Source organism: Musca domestica, unplaced genomic scaffold (genome assembly GCF_030504385.1).
Source record: "Musca domestica strain aabys unplaced genomic scaffold, Musca_domestica.polishedcontigs.V.1.1 72, whole genome shotgun sequence".
NCBI classification, from domain to species: Eukaryota; Metazoa; Arthropoda; class Insecta; order Diptera; family Muscidae; genus Musca; species Musca domestica.
This window is the reverse complement of record NW_026712388.1, coordinates 762,047-786,024: the sequence shown is the minus strand read 5'-3', so window position 1 is coordinate 786,024 and position 23,978 is coordinate 762,047. Positions and strand designations below refer to the sequence as shown.

The 23,978-nt window shown below is 35.9% G+C and overlaps 1 protein-coding gene and 1 long non-coding RNA gene across 2 annotated transcripts in view; one reads left to right on the top strand and one right to left on the bottom strand.

Annotated features, from left to right (window-relative positions):
• Positions 1-475: 475 nt before the first annotated feature.
• On the top strand, positions 476-14,065 carry LOC101888573 (lipase 1). Its single transcript, XM_005177726.3, has 6 exons — positions 476-947; positions 5,986-6,166; positions 11,290-11,501; positions 11,567-11,710; positions 13,290-13,427; positions 13,486-14,065. The coding sequence occupies exons 1-6, from the start codon at positions 762-764 to the stop codon at positions 13,948-13,950; spliced, it is 1,326 nt and encodes a 441-aa protein (XP_005177783.2). The 5' UTR covers positions 476-761; the 3' UTR covers positions 13,951-14,065.
• The window catches only part of LOC109611672 (uncharacterized), a 186,055-nt gene continuing 162,925 nt past the window's right edge, over positions 849-23,978 (bottom strand). The window contains exon 4 of the long non-coding RNA XR_002194045.2: positions 849-906. This is a non-coding gene — a long non-coding RNA (uncharacterized LOC109611672). The remainder of the gene's footprint in view (positions 907-23,978) is intronic.

Below are 23,978 nucleotides of genomic sequence, written 5' to 3'. Positions count from 1 at the left end.
AGTCATGTGCACTGCGGCGCTGCAGCCAGCCAGACAGAAAGAGTGACAGACAGTCAGACATACAAAAACAAATGACAGACCGGTAGCCAATACATATTTTCAATGAGTTAATTTAAATGTTTTGTTTATAAAAACAACAACAACAACAACAAACACTATGCAATAAAACATATCGTCATATGCCGAAGTATCAACGGTCAACTTAGCCAATTACAGGCGACAACAACAACAAAAACAATAAGAAATTATTTCATTTCTTTTTTTGTTGGCTCTTCTTTCTTCCGTCCATCCAGCCAACAACTATTTGGCCACTCATCGCACCACACGGCGCATTACGCACCCGGGACAGACGACCGTTGGCATTGAAGTACCCACAAACGACCCGCTCTGTTTTGACCAACGCCACTACCAAAAAAATCTAAAAAAAAAAAACTTAAAACAAAAACACAATATCGTCGTTAATTTTTGGCCCTAACGTAATAACTTCATTGGCTTAGTCTGCATTGAACTCGGCCAGCGGATTGACAAGCTCCACACTAACCAAATACCGTTCGAACCGTTCGAACGCAAGCAAAAGAAATCGAAAAAATAAAACAACGTGCACTAAAATAAGTAAAAAAAAAAAATAAATAATTTCACTTTTGAATAATCGAATTGAAATTTAAATACAAAAGCAAGGAAAGTGCAGTGTTGAATAGAAGTTGAATTTTTGTTGCAAAGAATAGAAATTTTCGAAAAAAAAAATTAAAAATATTTCTCAAATGCTGTTGTTTAAAAAATGCAATCCTTTAACATTGTTGTTATATTGTCTGATATTGAATTGTGTACTTACCTTGACAAGATGTCAGTTCATCATCGACGAAGATGAGGACGACAGCAATGAGGATGAAACGCCAGAGGAGAGAGCTGAAAGAAAAAGCATTGAAGAGGATTCTTATTTAACTGTGGTAAGTTGGAAGTAACAAAATTTTATGGCAGTGTCAGCCCAAATTGCTATAACTTAAATCGCGAAAATAGGTGATCGGTAGAGGCTAGAGCCCTGAATTTTTGTAAATGAAAACAACTAAAAAAGCTGTAAGTTCGGCCGGGCTGAACTTTTAATACGCTCCACCATTTGGTACAAATTTGGCAATTTCCAAAAAAAAATAAAATAAAATCCGTTAAAAATTCTGTTAAAATCTTAAAAATTCCGTAATGCCTATACGATGACTTAGATCTGCACGGGCAACTTTTGTCATAAGTTATTACATTATTAAAATGTGGAACTTGAAGAAAAATCAGTTTATAATGTAGTTAAAATCATCAAAATACCGAATATAGGGGGTACCGTTATATGGGGGCTATACGAAGATGTGGACCTGCACAGACAATTATCTGGCATGGGCTGAAGTATCCATTACGAACTTCACATGCGAAATTTGAAACAATCCCGGTAAATAATGTCGTAAAATCATCAAAATACCGAATATCGGGGGGGTACGGTATATGGGGACTATACGAAGACGTGGACCTGCACAGATAATTTTCTGTCTTAGGCTGTAGTATCCATTACGAACTTCAAATGCCAAATTTGAAACAATTCCGGTGAATAATGTCGCTAAAATCATCAAAATAACGAATATCGGGAGGTACGGTTATATGGGGGCTATAAGATAACTTGGACCTACATGGCCCATTTACGAACTTAACCTGCCTACTGGCAAAATATACATGTGCGCAAAATTTGAGCCTTCTGTCTCAATTTGTTCGAAATATAGCGTGATTACAACAAACAGACAGATGGACAGACAGACGGACATGGCTAAATCGTCTTAGAATTTTACGCTGATCAAGAATATATATACTTTGTTGGGTCTGACATGAGTATTTCGAGGAGTTACAAACGGAATGACAAAATTAATATACCCTCCAGAGAATGGTGGAGGATATAAAAAGGGGCTAAATATTGATATTAGATGGTCGATTAGAATTAGAAATTCCAATTTTGGACACAGTATCATCGTGACATTCGAGGTCGTCGAATGGATATTATGAGTTTGAGGGACTTAGAGACCAAATCGGATGAAACATATATATGGGAACTATAGCTATATCTGAACCTATTTTTTCTGTACCTGCTTCTAGACTGAATTCGGTCGCATGTACCGAAATTCAGGACTTTTGGATAGATATTAGCCATTAGGAGCACAATTAACACAAAATCGTTTGAAGATATATGTATGGGAGCTAAATCCAAATCTGAACCGATGTCGATTAAATTTGGCAGAGGAATTTCCGAGGTCTATTTAATTTAATTGCTTCTAGACTGAATTTGGTTGGATGTGCCAAAATTTGTACTGATATTGGCCATTTGGTGCACAAGAAAGATATTTGATACCAAACATCATTCTTGTAGGGTGCATATTACGAATGTGGGGGGACTTAAATACCTAATCGGATGAAACATATATATGGGTGCTATAAATCGGGGACTCCGATCGAGGACTCCTCTCCTCTTATAGTTCATTATGGTACCCCTACAAATGGAAAAAAAAATGCAATATTATAAATATTGCATTGCATTCAAAATAGGAATATCGAAGCATTTTTATCAGGGCTATATCAATATCGGCTAACTTCAACCACAAATTCGAATAATCATTACTCTCGCAAAAAATCGACATAAAACAAAACGATTTTCAGAACAGTGTTGGCATATTTGTTCGGAATACCGTAACACTTTGTTTTCGCGAAATAGTAAGGCTGTTGTTTGTTGTTGTTATATTTTCTACAAATTTTGCACCTATAAATACTTGTATCAGTACCAGATCTTAAGCAAAAATAGGCAATGTCGATCCACCCTCACCCACGAATGTTCACAATTTTGCAAAAACCAAAGCAGTAAGTTCGACCGTCCCGAAAAATACCGAATTCAGGGAGTTACCTTTATATGGGGGCTATACAATGTCCGTTTCAGGAAATTTGGAATCGATCTAGCGATGTCCGTTCATCCGTCTGCCTGGCTGGTGCGCACGATAACTCTCGAAATGAGTATTCGAATTGATCCAAACTTGGTATATCGTAGTATTATTGTCAAAGTTACACCGAGTTCGGTGATGGGCAATGTCGGCATCCTTCTGGTTCCTACCCCACAAAGGGACAACATTTTGAATATCCATGGAGCTTATAAAAAGCGAAATTAACATCAGATTCCATTCCAGTCTTGGTACATTTCAATATTTCCATCAACACAGGATTTGTTATAAAGATGATAGAGATCGAACCATTTCTTCTTGTACCTATCCCACAAATTTTCATATTCATATTTTGATATTGAAAATTTTGACCCTTTGTGCGGGAGGTGCCTAAAGCAGTGGACCGATTTATACCATCTTCGCAGCATTTCTTGTTTTAGTAGAAATAAAGGGAATGTGTGAAATATGAAAAGAACCGGATGCTTATTTCGGATTTTATAATTGTTTTTGTTTAATCAAGCGTTGGTTTTTTGTGTGGGAGGTGCCAGAAGGAATGGTCCGATCTTTACCACATTTTTAGGAGATCTTGTGTTGATAAAAATATTGAGATGTGACAAGTCTGAATGGAATTGGGTGTTAATTTCACTTTATATGAGCTTCATGGATATTCAAAATTGTGACCCATGGTGGGGAAGGTACCAGAAGCAGTGGACCGATATATTCCATCTTCACACCAAATAAATATATGAACACAATCGGACACTTACATCACATTTTTTTTTTTTTTTTTTTGAGTTTTAATTATTCAAAATTTTGATCCTTTTTGGAGGAGGTACTCGATAGAGAGGACCGATCTGCCGGCCGTCTGTCCATGTTTAAAAATTAAAAATCTTCAACTCCACGTCGCTCAATACCGTTGGCAATTTCCATTACGAGATCGAAATATAAATATGGCTTCCATTTAACTGCGTCATTCGATTTGAGAATTAGGGCTACTCAAAGTCCAAAGTAAAGAAGCGACTAGATCGAAACCCGCGTTGCAGTGGCCGAAAAATTGATCGTGAGCTGAACATATCGCAATTCCAATTCCATTCGGCAAATATTGAAAAATGAGCTCGGGGTAAAGCCATTGAAATTACAAAAAGTGCAAGAACTTACACCGCAACGGAAAAAGCTAAAGAGTTACTTCGCTTTGTCGAAAGTAGTGAACTGCCGAATTTGGTTTTCTCCGATGAGAAAATATTCGTGTAAACAAACAAAATTATCGTGTTTACTTGTCAAAGAGGTCAGCTAAAAATGTGCACCTTCGGTTGGCCAACAGAAGTCAAGTGCCGGCCATGATGATGGTTTGAGCCGCCAAAACAGCCGATGGTCGCTCTCCGCTCGTATTAATCGACCGTGGCATCAGAATAAATGCCGAAGTTTGTCACTAAGAAATACCAAAGCGTCGATTACCTCAAGCAAGCGTTTCGCCGGGAATGGGCCAAAATACCGTTTGAAGGCCATAATTCGTGCCAAAGGTGACACATTCGAAAAAATCTAAATTTATTCTATAGATTGATGCCATTTCCGAGATTTTTTGCTTCCATTCAAAAAAATTAAAACACAAAATGTAAAAATTATGCCGTTTGACTTTGTTGCAGTTTTATCATCTCACCCTGTATTAACTTTTTTATTCCGTTTTTTTTTTTTATATTGTAGTCGAACGAATTGAGATAGAAGGCTAAAATTTTGCATACATGCATAGTTTACCTGTAGACAGGTTAAGTTCGTAAATGTCGGTCCATGTCGGTTCACGTCTTCGTATAGCCCCCATATAACGGTACCTCCCGATATTCGATATTTTCATGATTTTGGCGACATTGCTTACCGGAATTATTTCAGATTTCGTATTTGAAGTTCGTAATCGGTGCTACAGCCAATGACAACAATGCAGCTCCACGTCTTTGTATAGCCCCCATATGACGGTACCTCCCAATATTCGGTATTTTTATGATTTGTGCGACATTATTCACCGAAATTGGAACAAATTTCGTAATGGGTACTACAGCCTATGACAAAAAAAAATTGGTATGTAGGTTTACGTTTTCGTAACCCCCCATAAAACAGTACATCCCCATATTCCGTATTTTGATGATTTTAACGACATTATTCACCGGAATTGTTTCAAATTTGGTATTTGAAGTTCGTTTGGGTACTACAGACTATGACAAAAAATTTCATAAGCAAGCCCACGTCTTTGTATAATCTCCATATAACAGTTTTCATTTATGTGATAGTTTTGGGAAGTTTTTTGAAGCTTTTCATGCTCCTTCCAAATGGTGGAGGGTATTAAAAGTTTATCCCGGCCGAACTTATGTGCCTTTTTACTTGTTTTTTTTTTCGACTGCAAAATTACCAGGCTTATAAAATTGAGATTTGACTCCACAACCTTGGTAAAAAAATTCCGAATTTGTATTTTTCTAATGGCTTTTTGTCATTGTTGAGGGTATATAAATTCTGAAATAATTATAGTATTATGAGAGATATTGGCCAAAAATATCTTACAGTATTATGAAACATTTTGCCAACTCTAAATATGGCATTGCAACTTAAATACAGTAATTCACACGGAATGTGTATACAAATTATGAAAAGCACAGTTCTTTAATGCCAAGGTTAAAATATGTGTATGAAAACGATATTAATTTCTTAATGGAATAACTTTTCCTACCTACCTCCAATTTTATTCAACTGAATGATTTCCAAAAGAAAAAAATCTGCATTTCGTTGCTGCAATTATTTTCGTAAATAAATATCCGCCGAACGAAACGCCACTCCAAAAATTTGCCAGTAACAGACAACAAATATTCATATTCATCAGAATCGGAATCGGAATCCAAGGCAGACATGCCGTATTTTATTATTGTTGTCCTCTTTTTATTTTTATGTTTTCATCTTATTTAAATATTTTTCTTTTCTTCCGCATGCAACACCACCAAATACCAACAATATTTGCCATTGTAATTTTCCCTCCGCCAACAATAACAAGGATAAATTAATTGCTAAATATGGCTATCCGACTGAAGTGCATCAAGTTACCACCGAAGATGGTTACATTCTGACAATGCATCGCATACGCGGCAAGCAAGGAGCCCAGCCATTCTTTTTGCAGCACGGTCTTGTTGACAGTTCGGCGGGTTATGTTGTAATGGGCCCCAATGTGAGTTTGGGTAAGTAATGACTGTTCTCTCTTTTTTGCGTTTTGGGTTCATTTAATGGTAATATTCAAGAAATCTCAAAAAGGGACAAAAATGTTCCTATCCACACAGAGAAATGATTGTTCCCTTTGTTCTGATGCTGTAAAAATTAAAAAGGATTATATTTTTCACCCATATCGTTTCAAATGTTCCACTGGGTTCAGGTACAATGGCGCGGCAAAATGTTGAAAATATTTCGCCTGCACTTAATCGGTGTCTTTGTTTGAACAGCAGCACAATCGTTAACAACACCACCACCACTACGGAGGGATGGATCTGGCCACAACAGCAACCTCATTTCATCGATAGATAGATAGACGCTTGCTTCGAAACTCAAGCCGTATCATTAAGTTTAAATGTCTTCTGTCGGCTTCCGTCCGTTTATTCGCCAGTCCGTCCGTCCCTCCACCAGTCCCTCGTCGTTCATTCATTCAGAATCATTTTATAATTTGATGTTGAGTAATTCCTAAGATAAACATAGATTAATTACTTCCACGCATAATGGAGAATGAATGAAACGCCTGAATGATGCTGCGGTAAGGACAACAGAAGGCTTCGTTCGCCGCTGTTGTTTGATGTCTGCAACAAATTGCAAGGATTAAAATGTATTGTTGAGAGCAGAACGAGAGAGTGTGTGTAGTTTATGGCTTTCAATTAAACGTAAAGTAGTTGTTATAGTTGTGAGTATGCGGATGTGTGTTTGTGTGGGTGAGAGCGAATGCTGGGAATACCCATTTGGAAGAAAGGATGCCATGGACACCGTATAACTATAAATTGGATGCTCTAGCTCTATAGACGATATAAACGAGCTGGAGGAAAGCTAGTCGATATAGACAAGCTGGAGGCCAGCTGGACTTTATAGACGAGCTGGAGGCCTGCTGGTCTTTATAGACAAGCTGGAGACCAGCTGGTCTTCATAGACAAGCTGGAGACCAGCTGGTCTTTATAGACGAGTTGGAGACCAGCTGGACTTTATAGACGAGCTGGAGGCCAGCTCGGTCGATATATTCGAGCTGGAAGTCAGCTCGGTCGATATAAACGAGTTGGAGGCCAGCTCGGTCGATATAGACGAGCTGGAGGCCAGTTCGGTCGATATAGGCAGGCTGGAGGCCAGCTGGTCAATATAGACAGGCTGGAGGCCCAGCTAGTCGATATAGATAAGCTGGAGGCCCAGCTAGTCGATATAGATGAGCTGGAGGCGAACTAGTCGAAATAGATGAGTTCGAGGCCCAGCTAGTCGATATAGACAAGCTAGAGGCCAGCTCGGTCGATATAGACAAGCTAGAGGCCAGCTGTTTGATATATACAAGCTAGAGGCCAGCTCGATCGATATAGACAAGCTGGAGGCCAGCTCGGTCGATACAGAGTAGCTGGAGGCCAGTTCTGTCGATATAGACAAACTGGAGGCCAGTTCGGTCGATATAGACGAGCTGGAGGCCAGCTCCGTCGATATAGACAAACTGGAGGCCAGCTCGGTCGATATAGGCGAGCTGGAGGCCAGCTCGGTCGATATAGACAAGCTGGAGGCCAGCTCGGTCGATATAGACAAGCTGGTGGCCAGCTCGGTCGATATAGACAAGCTGGTGGCCAGCTCGGTCGATATAGACAAGCTGGTGGCCAGCTCGGTCGATGTAGACAAGCTGGAGGCCAGCTGGTCTTTATAGACAAGCTGGAGGCCAGCTCGGTCGATATAGACAAGCTGGTGGCCAGCTGGTCTTTATAGACAAGCTGGAGGCCAGCTCGGTCGATATAGACAAGCTGGTGGCCAGCTCGGTCGATGTAGACAAGCTGGAGGCCAGCTGGTCTTTATAGACAAGCTGGAGGCCAGCTCGGTCTTTATAGACAAGCTGGAGGCCAGCTCGGTCGTTATAGACAAGCTGGAGGCCAGCTCGGTCGATATAGACAAGCTGGAGGCCAGCTCGGTCGTTATAGACAAGTTTTAGGCCAGCTCGGTCCTTATAGACAAGTTTTAAGCCAGCTCGGTCGTTATAGACAAGTTTTAAGCCAGCTCGGTCGTTATAAACAAGTTTTAGGCCAGCTGGTCTTTATAGACAAGCTGGAGGCCAGCTCGGTCGATATAGACAAGCTGGTGGCCAGCTCGGTCGATGTAGACAAGCTGGAGGCCAGCTGGTCTTTATAGACAAGCTGGAGGCCAGCTGGTCGTTATAACAAGCTTTAGGCCAGCTTGTCGATATAGACAAGCTTTAGGCTAGCTTGTCGATATAGACGACCTCGAGCCCAGTTTGTCGATATAGACGAGCTGGAGGCCAGCTAGTCGATAGAGACTACCTGAATGCTTTTAACTTTTGCATTAGTTCCATGCACAAGTGGGAATTCAAATGCTGTTATATGTGAATCTGTTTGTATGAGTATGTGTAGGTGTTCGCCAATTTATCTTTAGCCATGAAATTTGATTTGCGTGGTAATGAAGAACTTCTCCATTTAAAATGTTAGCAGAAAATGGCAAAGTGCTTAAATATGCACATAATTTGCAGCTTTCTAGAAAAATGACAAGACTACGATACTTAGCTTTCCAGCACCTTTTTGGGAGCCTTTCGGTTATAGGAGATACCAGAAAGTGTGGGCCGAAAAGTCCAAATTGCAATTGATGGAATTGTATGGAATTTTCAAGACTTCCTGATTAAAATTCGTTGATTAATAATTAAAAAAAATCCTCTTGACAAAAATTGATGCCGAAATTTGCGGATTTAATGATTTCCTCCATGTCTTTCTGGACATAAATCGAGTATGTTTTAGGTATATTGTTCAAGTACTCCCTGGTCTCTCGCTCGTCCGAACCAAAATTCTTGGATTATTAAGGTGCATTTTTCCAAGGTCCTGCATACTAAAAGCAGTTCCTCGTGACCCTCAAAATTCGTAGATTGAAAACAAGGTAATCCTGATTTATAATCGTGGTTTTTTAAGTGTCGTCCTGACTATAATTCGTGATTTTTTTTTTCAGAATTATTTTTTAACAAAATTCCTGAATTTTTTAACGAAAATTTGTGACTTTAAAGAATAAAAATGTTCTTCTGACTGCATCTCTTTTCGCGAAAAAAGTCCTTCTAACAAAAGTTCGTAGACTTTTCAAGGAACATTATTTTACCCGAAATTGACGGATATAGACATTTAAAGACATTCAGACATAAATTCATGAATTTTTAATGAGAATTCGTTGAAGACCCTCCTGCCAAAAACTCGTAAAGTTTTTTTATTGTTATTATTTATATTGCCCTCCTGACCGAAATTTATTGATATTTTATTGTGCAAGAAATAAAAAAATTCGGGGACCTCTCGACCAAACCCAGTTGATTTTTTTAGAATATTTTTAATATAACCGTGGAAAATAACAGTGAATTTTTTGAGAATTATTTTTTCAAGGACCTGCTGACTAAAATTCGTTAGATTTTTAAAGAAAACTGTGCAAAATTCAAACTACCGAAATTCATTGCTCTTTTAGGACTATTTTTAAAAATCTTCTCGAAATGATTCCTTAAATAAAAATTGTTAACGTCCTTGATATGTTTAATATTTAATGAAAATGTTATCAAGGATCTTTATAATTTGGGATAAAGAACCTTGATAGGATATTTTTTAAACTATTTTTTATATGGTCTTGGATTTTATAAACAATTTTTTAACAAAATTTTCAAAGTCCTCCTGATCAACATATTTTGATTATTTGTAAGAAAATTGCTTAAGATCCTCCTGACAATAATTCGTGCACTTTTTTAAACAATTTATTTCACAGTCGTTACGAAAATATGTAAAAAAATACCTAAGTATTTAATTTAGACCAAAAATTATAATTTTTTAAGAAAAAAAATCATTGTCCCTGTTAGAAAATTGGGGACTCAGAAGATCAAAATGACTGGTATTTTTTTCAGAAACATTTTTCCAATCAAAATTCGCGATGTGACTTAAATCTATATTTTTTTTAACATTTTTCATTTAACATTTCTCTATCTGGTGAGGAGGGCTTACGAATAACTCTCTCTTTAAAATTCCAAAAGTTTGAGAAATTGTCTCTTTTCTAAAATTCACTGTTTTTTCCAAAGAAACATTTTTCAAGTTCAACCTGAAATTGCTCCGAGATACTTCTAAAAAAATTCTTCTATCCACAACCCTGATTTTTTTCAGAATTTTCTGCGAAATTTTGAATGGAAACAATTATAAAGTCTTTCTTAACAAAATTCGTGGATATTTAATTTATTCTTCCAGTCTGCATTCTTATTTAAAAGAATATCAATTCAGATTCTCCTAACCAAACTTAGTCGATTTTTTCAAAGTTTTTTTCAATTCCCTCCAAAAAACGTTAATACTGTAAGAGTTTTCCAAAAACCTCCTGATAAAAATCCGTCTTTTTTTTGAAGAACTCCTGATTTATAAAAAATTACAGAGTCTTTGCAATGACCCTCAAAGACACTGAATTTTGAAAAAATCTATTTTCAAAATATTGGTAGTAAATAATAGAGGATTTTTTCTGGATTTTTCAGAGTTCCGTTCAAATTTTCCAGACCAATTAATTATGGACATTATATATATTTTTTTAATGGAAGAAAATTGTGATTTTTTAAGAAAAAAAAAAAACAAAGGACCATAGCTAGTGTTTTTTTTTTTTTTTTTGTTTTTTTCTTAAATACACAATTTCCTCAAGGATCCCCAAACAAAATTGTACATTTTTTCAAGAATTTTCTTGGCAAAAATCATTGAATATATTTTCATGAAAATGTTATCAGGATTGAATAATTATATATTCTCAAAGATTTCCAAACAAATTATTGAGTACTCTTCAAGACTTATTTTATTCCAAGTTGTTGTACGAAAATGTAATGAACGATACAATATTCATGATATTTCTGGCTTAAAAAATCGTGGTTTTTCACAATGTTTTTTTAAGAATATTCCCCAAATTTTATAAATATTAAATACCTATTTGTATAAACATACGTATATAAATGATGATATATTGTAGTTATGTATATGCCACCAAACAGACAGATTCTTTGAAATTCTAGGACTACTAAAAACAATACAACACTTCAGATTACCATTGGTTCATTAATTAACTTCTCATTTTTTTTCCAAATTTCCAGCCTACTTGCTAGCCGACAATAATTACGATGTTTGGTTGGGTAATGCCCGAGGTAATCGTTATTCGCGAAATCACACCACCCTGGATCCGGATGGCAAGAAATTTTGGGAATTCAGCTGGCATGAGATCGGAATGTACGATTTACCCGCCATGATTGATTATGTCCTGAAGACTACCGGGTTCAAGAGGATCCAGTATGCCGGACATTCTCAGGTAAGTCAATCACCAGGGATAAAAGTCACTTTTACAGAAAAACAATAATTTTGTTTTTCTTGCAGGGCTGCACGGCATTTTTTGTAATGTGTTCCATGAGACCTGAGTACAACAAGAAGATAATTATGATGCAGGCTTTGGCGCCGGCCGTCTATGCCAAGGAGACCGAGGAGCATCCCTACATTAGGGCCATAAGTTTGTATTTTAATGTAAGTTTGGAGGGTGGATTTAGAAGTTGAGAAGACCCTGAACTAGGGACACTCAAAAGAAAATTCCGACTGAACCATTTACTTTGATATTGAAGAGCCTGAAAGTCGATTTTTACATTTTCCTGTAACAAACCAGTAAGGAAAGTCTTAAAGTTGGGCGGACCGACATTATGATACCCTACACCACTTTGCTCATTTAGTAGAGCTCCACTTAACAACTAAAAGTTTTTTCAATCATGATTTTTCAACTATGATTATAATTATAATTTAAAGTTCAAAGGACTAAATATGCCGAAGCATTTGTATCTTTTAAATTCGGACTTGTATTGCCCACTTGGTGCACAATTAATTTGAAATCGGATAAAAATATATATGGGAACTATATCCAAATCGGAACCGATCTCAATTAAATTTGGCAAAGATATTTCTGAGCTGTATTTGATATATTTCCCTGAATATCGTTGTTACGGAGTGCATATTACGGCTGTGGGTAACAAATATAACAAATCGGATGAACAGTATATATGGCAGCTATAGCTATATCTGAACTCATCTTCACCTTCACATCTTCATTTGACATACTAGCTTCTAGACTCAATTCGGTCGTAAGTGGCAAATTTCATCCCATTTGGAAAAATATTAGACGTTTGGTGCACAATGAGAGGTCAATCGGATGAAGTTATATATGGAAGCTATATCCAAATCTGAACCGATTTCGATAAAATTTTGCAAATGTATTTCTGAGCTGTATTTGATATATTTCCCCAAATAATGTTATTACAGAGTGCATATTACAGCTGCGGAGGACAAAAATAACAAATCGGATGAACAATATATATGGGAGCTATAGCTATATCTGAACCGATTTCGATCAAATTTGGCATTCTTATTTTCAGGCCTAATTTGGTTGTATGTGCAAAATCCTACTATTCGGGCTGATATTACACGTTTGGTGCACAATAAAAGGCAAAGCGGACGAAGATATATATGGGAGTTATATCTAAATTTTGACCGATTATCTCCAATTTGAATTATCTCCAATAATAAATGCGACCTGCATTTTGTTCACAAGAATACATGGACAGACGGACGGACAGACGGACGGACGGACATGCATAAATCGACTCAGAATGTGATTCTGTGCATATTCATCAAAAGGAACTATGAGTCGATCTCGTTGCCTTTTTGCCTTTTACAAACAAATGCACAAAGACATTATACCCTGACTTCCTTGTGGTGTAGGGTATAAAAATGGAAAAATTATCGATTTTGAGATAATATTTTTCCCAACTCTTCATTTTCATGGGAGCCTAAAAATATGCAACAATTGACGTTTTTATCACATTTTTTTCAATACTTCCCAAAATCGATCTTATTATCTGTTGGAAAAACTTAAAAAAAAATCGACTTTAGTCGATTTATATTCGAAAAATCAAACATCGATTTCTGACCGGCTGTGTAAAATCGAAAAATTCAAAGGTTGACCTATTTTACCGCAGGCAAAAATCGAAGAGTCTAAGAGACGAGTTTAGTTTTCAATACGCATCTCTATACTAAAGGTAATCATTTTTCATTTCAGACATTAGTTGGCAGTTCCATAACCGAAATGTTCAATGCCGAGTTTCGCTTCCTGTGCCGCATGACCGAAGAAACTGAACGGCTATGTATTGAGGCTGTGTTTGGTATTGTGGGTAGGAATTGGAATGAGTTTAATAGGGTAAGTGAAACAAAAATAAAAAAAATAATTAAAATTAATGGTTCCTTTCTTTTTACAGAAAAAATTCCCCATAATCTTGGGCCACTATCCGGCCGGTGTTGCCGCCAAACAAGTCAAACATTTCATTCAAGTAATCAAGACGGGTAAATTTGCTCCCTACAGCTATAGTACTAACAAAAACATGCTGTTGTACAAGGAACGTGAACCGCCTCGGTATAACTTGACAGCGGTAACTGTCCCAACCTATGTTTATTATTCGAAAAACGACTTGCTCTGTCATCCGGCCGATGTTGAGGATATGTACAGGGACTTGGGTAGACCGATTGGAAAATATTTGGTACCCCAGAAGGAATTCAATCACATGGACTTTTTGTGGGCCATCAATGTAAGGCGTTTGGTTTATTCTCGAATGTTGAAGGTATTGGGTAAGGTGAAAGATCGCCGAGACAATGTCAGTGTGTACCCGACACCGAAGGATATTGAAATTCCGGAGCTGAATTCCAAGGAATTGGAAAGTGATTGAGAGAGAGGGGAGGAGGAGGAGGAGAAACCTCAAACATAATAGGAACTTAAGTATTTATTTTTGTAGGTAATAAGTATTTATTTATTATTTATTAAAACGAAATATTTATAAGTTTATAAATTACAAAATTAAATTAATTAAAAAATTAAAAAAAATTCAAGGTAATAGAAGACATAAAAAATCACGCCAAACAAGACAACCCTTTAAAATGTCTTCTAACAATAGAAGATATTAAAGCAAGTTATATAAAGATAAGAGATCCCTTAAGGCTTTAAAGAGGGTTTTTCTACAAAAAAGGGGTCTCAAACCTAAAAAAAACTACTCCTTTTCAATTTCTTCAAGGAAAATTTAAATTGGTGTAATCCAAAAAAATACCAAAAAATTAAAACTCAACCTCAAACTAAATAATGACGAAAAAGTTCTTTGGCTGTTACTCCACTCGTCGCTTTTTTGCTGCAACTATAACAACAAACATTATGAGCCAAGGAAAGGCATTCAAAAAATCTAGTTTTGTTACTCAGAAATAAGTTACAAATTAATGATTTCCTTCTTCGTTTTTTTTTTTTCTTCATTCGACTCTGTTGAACTTTTTTATTCTTTTATATTTTCTGGTTGTTAATTTTCCGATTGAAATTTTGTCAAGAAGCAACCTTTTTTTTTGAGTTACTTAAAGTTATTTTATGCGGAATAAAATGCAAAAGAAATCATTAAGCAAAAATATACGAAATAATAAAAATTGTATATTCTGGCAAGCAGAACTTTTTCAGCCTAAAAGAAAAAGAAATGGATTTTTTAAAAGTCTAACATTTCAAATCATTATTAACACAACAACTACAAGTAAGGGCCTACGACATATAGTTGACAGTTTTTCATGGCATATATATATATATATATATATATATATATATATATATATATATATATATATATATATATATATATATATATATATATATATATATATATATATATATATATATATATATATATATATATATATATATATTATATATATATATATATATATATATATATATATATATATATATATATCGAAATCACGATACAGCCCACATTATTTGATGTAGAACATCAACATTTGGCAGAACAATTTGTATTGGATCTAGGATGGTTGGTATTGAAAATGAGATATATCGGTTCACGTTTTCGTATAGCCCCCACATAACGGAACCTCCCGATATTCGGTGTTTCGATTATTTTCGCCAAATTTTTTACGGATTCGTCTCAAAAATGGTCTTTGTAGTTCGTTATGGATTCCAGCTCCGGTGGCGGAACATTGTATGTTTAGATCCACGGTTTCACATAGCACATATACAGGGTAAGATGAAAAAACTACAACAAAGTCAAACGCCATATTTATTTTTTTTGTTTTTTTAATTTTATTGAATGAAAGAAATAAATGTGGGAAATATCATGAAATGTTAGAATAAGTTTAGACTTGTTCGAATTGGTCACCTTCAGCACGAATTATGGCCTTCAAACGCCCAATGAAACCGTCATACGCTGCCCGAATGTTGCTATGCGTTATTTTGCCCCATTCCCGGCGAAACGCTCCCTTGAGGTGATCGTCATTTAGGTTTTTTTAGTGCCAACCTTGCTTTCCAAAATACTCCAAACACAATAGTCCAACGGATTAGTATCCGGAGATTTTGGTGGCCATTGTGAGCTGGAAATGAAGCGAGGAACGTCATTTTGTAATCATTCTTGGGTGGCGCGTGCTGGATGCAATGGTACTGAGTCATGTTGGAATGTCCAAAGTTTTGGGGCAAAATGTTTTGCGTGCCTAAGGCTTTAATACACCCTGCAGAATATTTTCGCGTTAATATTGGGCATTCATTCTGATGCCACGGTCGATTAATACAAGCGGAGAGCGACCATCGGCTGTTATTGCGGCCCACATCATCACACATGGACGGCCCTTGAGTTCTAGTGACCAACCGGAGGTGCATATTTTCAGCTGACCTCTTTGGCAAGTGAACACGATCATTGTGTCATGTTTACAAACTACTGGACAACGAATGTTTTCTCATCAGATAAAACCAAATTTGGCAGTTCACCACTTTCGGCCAAGCGAAGCAACTCTTTAGCTCTTTTGAGTCTATTTTCTTTCTGTTGCCTTGTAATCTAAAAATTTTTGAAAGGAGAGAACAAGCCTGTCGAGATATCAATTAGTGTACCTGTAGCGAATATTTTTTTGCAGGAAAAGAACAGTCCTACCAAGAACCCCAATTGTTAAGTTTCAGCTAATTTGGTTGAAATTTGGGGCAGAAACCTTCACAATACTGAGAATCTGGAGATAAAATTACATAGACTCATATATAGCCTCTTCTTAATAGCAATAAGGCTCAATAGCTCTAGGTTCAATATCGCGATTACAACAGACTGATGGGCAGACAAAGGACATCGTAAAATCGCCTTATAATTTCATTTTTAACAGGAATATATATACTTTTTGGGGTCTGTGACGAATATTTCGAAATATTTAAAACTAAATGACAAATTAAATATACCCTCCATTGTAAGGTGGAGGGTATTAAAATGTAGCGGTGAAAGGCTCCGAAAAAATCGGAAATTTTATTACCAACAAGTAAAAAATTAGTAAGTTCGGCTGGGCCGAACTTTGAATACCCTCCACCATTTGGAACGAATTAGGACATTTTCAAAAAATAAAAATAAAATCCATTAACAATTCTGTAAAAATCTCGGAAGGTGCCGACATATGAGGGGATAAACGATATTGTGGACCTATATATACAAATCTATGTCGAGGGATAAAGTACTCACAAATAACTCCTTGTATAGAATTTAAGGCAATTCCGTTTGAAAATGTGGCTAAAATCATCAAAATACCGAATATGAGGGGGTACCGTTATATGGGGGCTATACGATATCGTGGACATTTATAATTCTCTGCCAAGAGATAAAGTGCTCCTACAGAACTACTTGTGTGGATTTTCATACAATTCCAATAAAAAATGTGGCTAAAATCATCAAAATAACAGATATCGGGGGTACCGTTATATGGGTGCTATACGATAACGTGGACCGATATAGCCCATCTTCGAACTTGACCTGCCTGCAGACAAAAGAGAGATCTGGTCAAAATTTTAGCTTTTTATCTTAATTCGTTTAGCCTGTAGCGTGATAAGGAGAGACGGAAAGACGGACGGACGGACAGGGCTAAATCGTCTTAGAATTTTACGCTGATCAAGAATATATATACTTTGTTGGGTCTAAAGTGATTATTTCGATGAGTTACAAACGGAATGACGAACTTAATATACACTCCATACTATGTATGGTGGAGGATATAAAAAGACGTGGTTACGCGATCCCTCCATAAACGCGGGAACTGATAAACGGTTTAATTTTGTTAGGTAAATAGAATAGAAGATCCCTAAAAGGACTTGCAAAACATGTGTTTTGAGGGAAAATCAAACAAGTGGATATTAATCTTAAATTTTTCCTAATCACTAAATCGATTTTTATGAAATACAAATTAAAAGAAACTTTACTGGTCAAAAAAAGGAATTACAAAAATTCTCTGTCCGTTTAAAAGTCGCACATTTTGACAAGAAACCCTATTTTCAACCATTACACATCGGGCAAAAAGTCATGGGTTAAGGTGCTTACACCATAGTTATTGTATGGGGCATTGGGTGAGACTTCTCCTACTGAGAGATTACGTAAGGACTTTTGCCAGACGCGATGTTACCCTTAGACTGGAAGGATATATTCAGAGTGGCAATTAGATAGATAGATTGAAGGTTTTAGTAACATTAGTAACAAAATTCATAGATTTTGTGGCGGTCTACCTTCAAGAGGTATATAGTAAAATCCTTCAAAAGTTCAGATAACAAAGACATCAGGATGGCATCAGTACATAAAATCCCCAAGACGAATCTTACCTACTTCAACGTTCTTCTCCTCACTATCCAATTTGCAGCTACCGTCTAAGCTGATCCATTCACGTGCATTACAAATAATTGCCAAGTTAGCATTAATTACAAAATGTGTCTACAAAGTTTTTTTCGCCACATTGACGATGTGTGTGCGTCTGGGCAAGTATGTATGTATGTGAGTGTGTGTCTCTATTGCCTGATAACTTAATTTTCTCCACAGAGATTTTCTAATTAAGTCGTTATTGTTGTAAAGAATAGAATAAATGCTAAAATAAGCGAAAATGTTTTTCAAACTAAAGACCATCGTCATCATCGTCGACATCGGTCTCGTCTATGCAGACGTAGGTTGGTTGGACGATTTTGTTGTAATTTAAAAACTTCACGTCCGCTGACATTCGCATGGAATATTGAATACGGCTCGACTCTAATGAGAAACTTCATAGACATTAGCAGGCAGCCTAAAAGTATACTTCAATTTCCTTCCATATGTGTTAAATTCTTTTGTTCCGTCTTTTTTTTTTTTTTTGTTTTTTGGATCTCTAATTACAGCTGAGTCTCAGCCGGTGCGATGCAATGAGGTTGGTTGGTTGGTTAGTTAGTGCTTCTTGTATGGCCATTACGGCAGCAGTGGCCTGAGAGACGGCCCATCAACAACAACAACAACAGTTGTCTATTGAATTCTAATTCTATTGAAACAAAACCACATTTTCCAATTAATCATTACTCGTTAATGAAACCTCTAAATGGTCAATAAACCTCAGTGATGACCCGGGGGAAAGAGAGGGGAGAAGTGCTACATTGTTTGACTAGCTGGCATAGGAGGAAGTTGAACTTGCTATTGAAATCGTGGATACATGTGGAGAACGAAAAAACGGGACCATTGCATTGCAAAACATTAGTTGTGTTGATGACTAGAATGTATGAACGGTAGCTTAGGGATAGCAAAGGAGCCCATTTGTGGACTGTCCGAGGATATTATGCGAATAGTATTTCCAAAGGATATACAAAGTTAATAATAATGGATTTTGTATTAGAACAGTTCTTTGAAATATATTTGAAGATTTCAGAGAATTTTCGCCAAAAGATGTTTAAGTATTAAACGCCAGATTACATTTGAAGTTAAGAGTTATATGTAAGCTGACGTTCTCCAATGTTATAGCGCACTTTTAGTTGCTTCCAAGATTTATATACCCTCTACCATAGTATGGAGGGTATATTAAGTTTGTCATTACGTTTGTAACACCTCGAAATATTCATTTTAGACCCCACAAAGTATATATATTCTTGATCAGCATAAAATTCTGCGTCTATTTAGCGACCCGTCCGTATGTCCGTCAATCCGTCTGTGAAAATCATTCTAGCTTCCGAACGAATTGAACTAGATTGATAAAAGTTTACTCAAATATATATTATATCTGCAGGACTTTTGGCATTGCAAATGGGCCATGTAGGTCCACGTTTTCATATAGCCCCCATTTAACAGTACCTCCCGATATTCGGTATTTCGATGATTTTAGCGACATTATTCACCAGAATTGTTTCAAATTTCATATTTCAAGTTCGCAACGGATACTACAGCCTAAGACAGAAAATTGTCAGTGAAGGTCAACGTCTTCGTATAGCCCTCATACAACGGTAGCTCCCTTTATTCGGTATTTCGATGATTTTAGCGACATTATTTATCGGAATTGTTTCAAATTTGGTATTTGAAGTTCGTAACGGATACTACAGCCTATGACAGAAAACTGTTAGTGCAGGTCCACGTCTTCGTATAGCCCTCATACGACGGTACCTCCCGATATTCGGTATTTTTATGATTTTTGAAACATTTTAATCTTGGACCTTAATATTTATATTTTTTTATATCTCACGGTTTTGTATATCCTCAGCAATATGGCTTTATATATATATATATATATATATATATATATATATATATATATATATATATATGTATATATATATATATATATATATATATATATATATATATATATATATATATATATATATATATATATATTTGTTACGACCAAAACGTGGCTCATCGAAATAACGATTTAAAACCCCATGTCGCTTTGGAGCAAATCCATTTTGGAACATCTGGAGTTGATTTAGGGTTGTCCGTCCGATCGCCTGTCTGACAGGCTGGTGCATACGATAACTCTCGAAGGGAATTTCCAATTTGGTCCAAACTTGGTACATCGGAATTTTATTATCAAAACTAGATCGACTTCAAATGTTCAAAATTTTCAAAGAAAATAATGTACCTCCTACAACAAAAAAGAATTCAAACTTTGAAAATCCTCATATTTATGTTAGTGCTGGATCATGTGGGAAAATGGAAAACATCGACCCACTACTTCTAGAGCCTCCCTTACACAAGGAAAACATTTTGAACATTCATCTATATATATTTGAGTAGTGTAATGAGTGACTGAAGGTCTGACAGAGAATCAACGTCCAGACGACACGGCTGAAGCTGGTATCTTGAAATTTTGCACGAGCACGAGTCTTGGTGCCTAGGCGTGTGATGAGGCTGGATTTTTAAATTTTAAGTAAAAGGGCACGAAAGGTACTAAAATGTAACAAATATACTTTGCGGTATGAGCTGGAATTCTATAATTTGGAATGTAAGTGGAATGGAATGTAACTACAAGTGCACGAAAAGTACTAAATACCACTACATTCGGCATAAGCTGGTATTGGGTGAAGAGATAGTGCTTAAAACTGAAATTTGGCATTAGGCATTAGGACATTGAAAGTGGTTTTGGAAATGTGATCTATAATTGTGCGAAAAGTACTAAGTAGTACTAAATTTGGTTTTGGTTAAAGACATAGAAATACAATTCCGAAATTTGATATTTAAGTTTTTGATGGTATCTATATTTGAGGTCTGGCGATGATTAGGAAATGAACGAAAAGTACTAAATGGTACTAAATTTGTTATTGGGGAAAAGAAAAGAGCTGGAATCCTCACTCCTTCTGGCATCTCCCTTACATAGGTGTAAAAATCATGAATAATAAAAATCTGGCACTTTGTAAAATTTATATGAGACTGTTTTCAGATACGAAATGGACAATATTGGCTCACTCCTTTGGAACAGGTCCCATAAAGGATCAAAAGATGGAATAATTATAACGTAAGTCATATTATTTTGAAATAAACGAAGGTTCTGTGAGATTATACATTTGTCGGCAAAACCTGCTGATACTTTTTTAATAACTTTTTCTTGATCAGTTTTGGGGCCACACATGGGTTCTTCGAAAACAGTTGTTGAGTGGAAAATGTGAATTTCATATATAATTTTTTAGTGCAAAAAAATATGAGAAGGGGATATTTGAAAAAATATCGTTTGAGCCCAAAAAAGGGTTTTATTTATTTTTCTTTTTAATAATTTTTTTTTTAATTTTTGATCCCAAAATGCGGATTTTTTGAAAATATTTTATTGAGGCAAAAACTTGGATATTTTTTTTAAATATTTTTTTTTCGTAGAAAAAAATTTGATGTTTTGAAGTTTTTGTTTTTAACAACTGCCGTAGGTAAAAATGGATTTTTTTTTTTTTTGAAAAAAATAAACTAAAAAATATATTTTTTTTTTTTTATAATTTTCTCAAAGCAAAATATATGAATTTTGTAAGAATATTCTTCCAAGGACGAAGCAAAATGATTGTAAATTTCTGAAGAACTTTAAACTGAGTGCATTCTAACTTGTTTTTATTATTTTTTAAGGAAATTTTTTTTCTTTGAATTCGCCAAATCTCCCAAATTGTTCTCAGAATTATGTTCCTGGAACAGTCCTTAAATCCGCTGCATATCCTGCTTTTTACATACACCAATGACCATTGAATAACATTAAACATTTACCCAACTCTGTCGATATCCTGTATTTAAAGCTCATTTCATGGATGTATATATGTATGTGTGTGTGTGTGTGTGTCTGAATGTGAGTGCGCTGGATGTAAATGATGTTAAAATAAATCGTGTTTCTGGCATTCACAGTGTTTGTTGTTGTTGTTGCTGCTGATTTTCTATGTCGATAAACAAAATCACATTTTATCGTTTGAAAAATCTCTCTCCCACTTCGACTTTCACTGCTTCATTCAGCTGCCAACGCCAATAGTCCCTTAGGGTCAATTCTTTGTTTTGTGAATGTGAATACGGAAAATCTGAGAGAGGGAGAGCGATCTCCTAGCAAAAAAGTGCATAAAAGTTAATTGCCATTGGTATGCAAAGCTTTAGCAGTTTTTATCCCTAAATGCCAAGGCATTCACATAGTCCTCGCCAACACTCAACCCAATTGACCACAGCTGGTTATGGGTTAGGGAAATCAAGGGGATAGGTAGGTGTGGAGGTATGTATGGAACATTGCAACACACGGAATGCATGGGCCTACCAGTGGGACTATGTGACTTACTGCAGTTGTTGCTGGTAGCCTGTGGCCTCATATTTACACTCATTCACATTCAGGAACACACACACACACCCAGCCACATAAACAAACAAACTTACACATGTAGGTACATATGTATGCAAAATATCCAACATGTGTGTTCGCTTTGTTCGAGGAGAGAGAGAGAGAGAGAGAGAGAGAGAGAGAGAGAGAAAAGTAGACAAAGTGCATCATCCAACCAACGAACTCGTCCATTGAGTCATTGTGTTAATGAAGTTAGAAATTATTCTGTTACTTTATTTTCGGCCAGCTCCGGCAGTGGCTGTAGAATATTCCAAATGTTGTTGGCCAAATAGGAAAAAAAAACTCCGAAGTGAACAATGAAATCGATATGGCTTTGATTTGCTGGGCCCCGTTCCCCAGCACCCGTTTGCCTCCTGCAGGACAATGAAATGGAAAACATAATTAAATGTTTGCAAACAAACTTTTGCCAAAAATGAGTTTTCAAATTTCATTCAATGCAAAAAGGATGTGTAGCTGTAAGGATAATAACGAAGCTATGAAGGGGGACACAGCATTGTGAAATAGACACTGGATTGTCATAATGTGTTGAAGCATCCTTGGAATGTGTGCAACATTCCAATAAATTTTTAACATTTCAATAGTTTTTATGAACGTTTGGCACACAAATACATATGAAAGCCCAAATATATTTATTATGAATAAAGTTGGTATAAATATTTGAAAATGTTGCATTTTGAATATTTACCAAAATTTTGTCATTGTCTACACTATAATATTCGTAGGAATAATAAAAAAATTTTACATAAGTCAGTCATTTTTTTAATAAATAATTTAAAAAATATATTATTTTATTTCACCCAAATATTTATTCATTTTTAAAGAAAAGTTAAAATATAAATTGATATCCTCTAATAAAATCAAGTCCGGATTTATATTCTCTGTTTATAGGGGAGAGGGGTAAGGGAAATAAAATTTCCCGTAGATTTGTTTTACAAAAATATAATTAAAAACAAGCTAAAACCTATTAGTCGGTATTGCCGACCGAAGTATACCCTCAGCCAATTTTCGATTATTTAAATATAATATATAATGGGGGAGGAACGAGAAGGAGAGGACCGATATACAGATCTTGTGTTAGTAGAAATAATGGGATGTGTGAAATATGAAAAGAACTAGATGCTTATTTCGGATTTTATAATCGTTTTGGTTATTCAAAACTTTGACGCTTTGTTGGGAGGTACCAGGAAAAATGTACCGATCTCTACAATCTGTATAACATATCATGTGTTGATAGAAATATTGAGATGTGGAAAGACTGAATGGAATAGGATGTTATTTTCGCGATATATGACCTACAAAGATATTCAAAATTTTGATCCTTTGTGGAAAAGGTAGCAGAAGGTATCGCAAAAGATCTTGTGTTTGTAGAAATAATGGGATGTGACGAGAAACGGATGCTTATTTCGGATTTTATAATCGTTTTGGTCATTAAAAACGTTGGACATTAGTGGGGGAGGTACAATAAGGAATGGTCTGATTTTTAACATCTTTATAACAGATATTGTACTGAAATAAATTTTGAGATGTGCAAAGTCTGAATAATTTCGCATTTTATGAGCTTCAGAATATTCAAGTTTTGACCTTTTGTGGGTGAGTACCAGAACGAGTGGACCGATATAGCCCATCT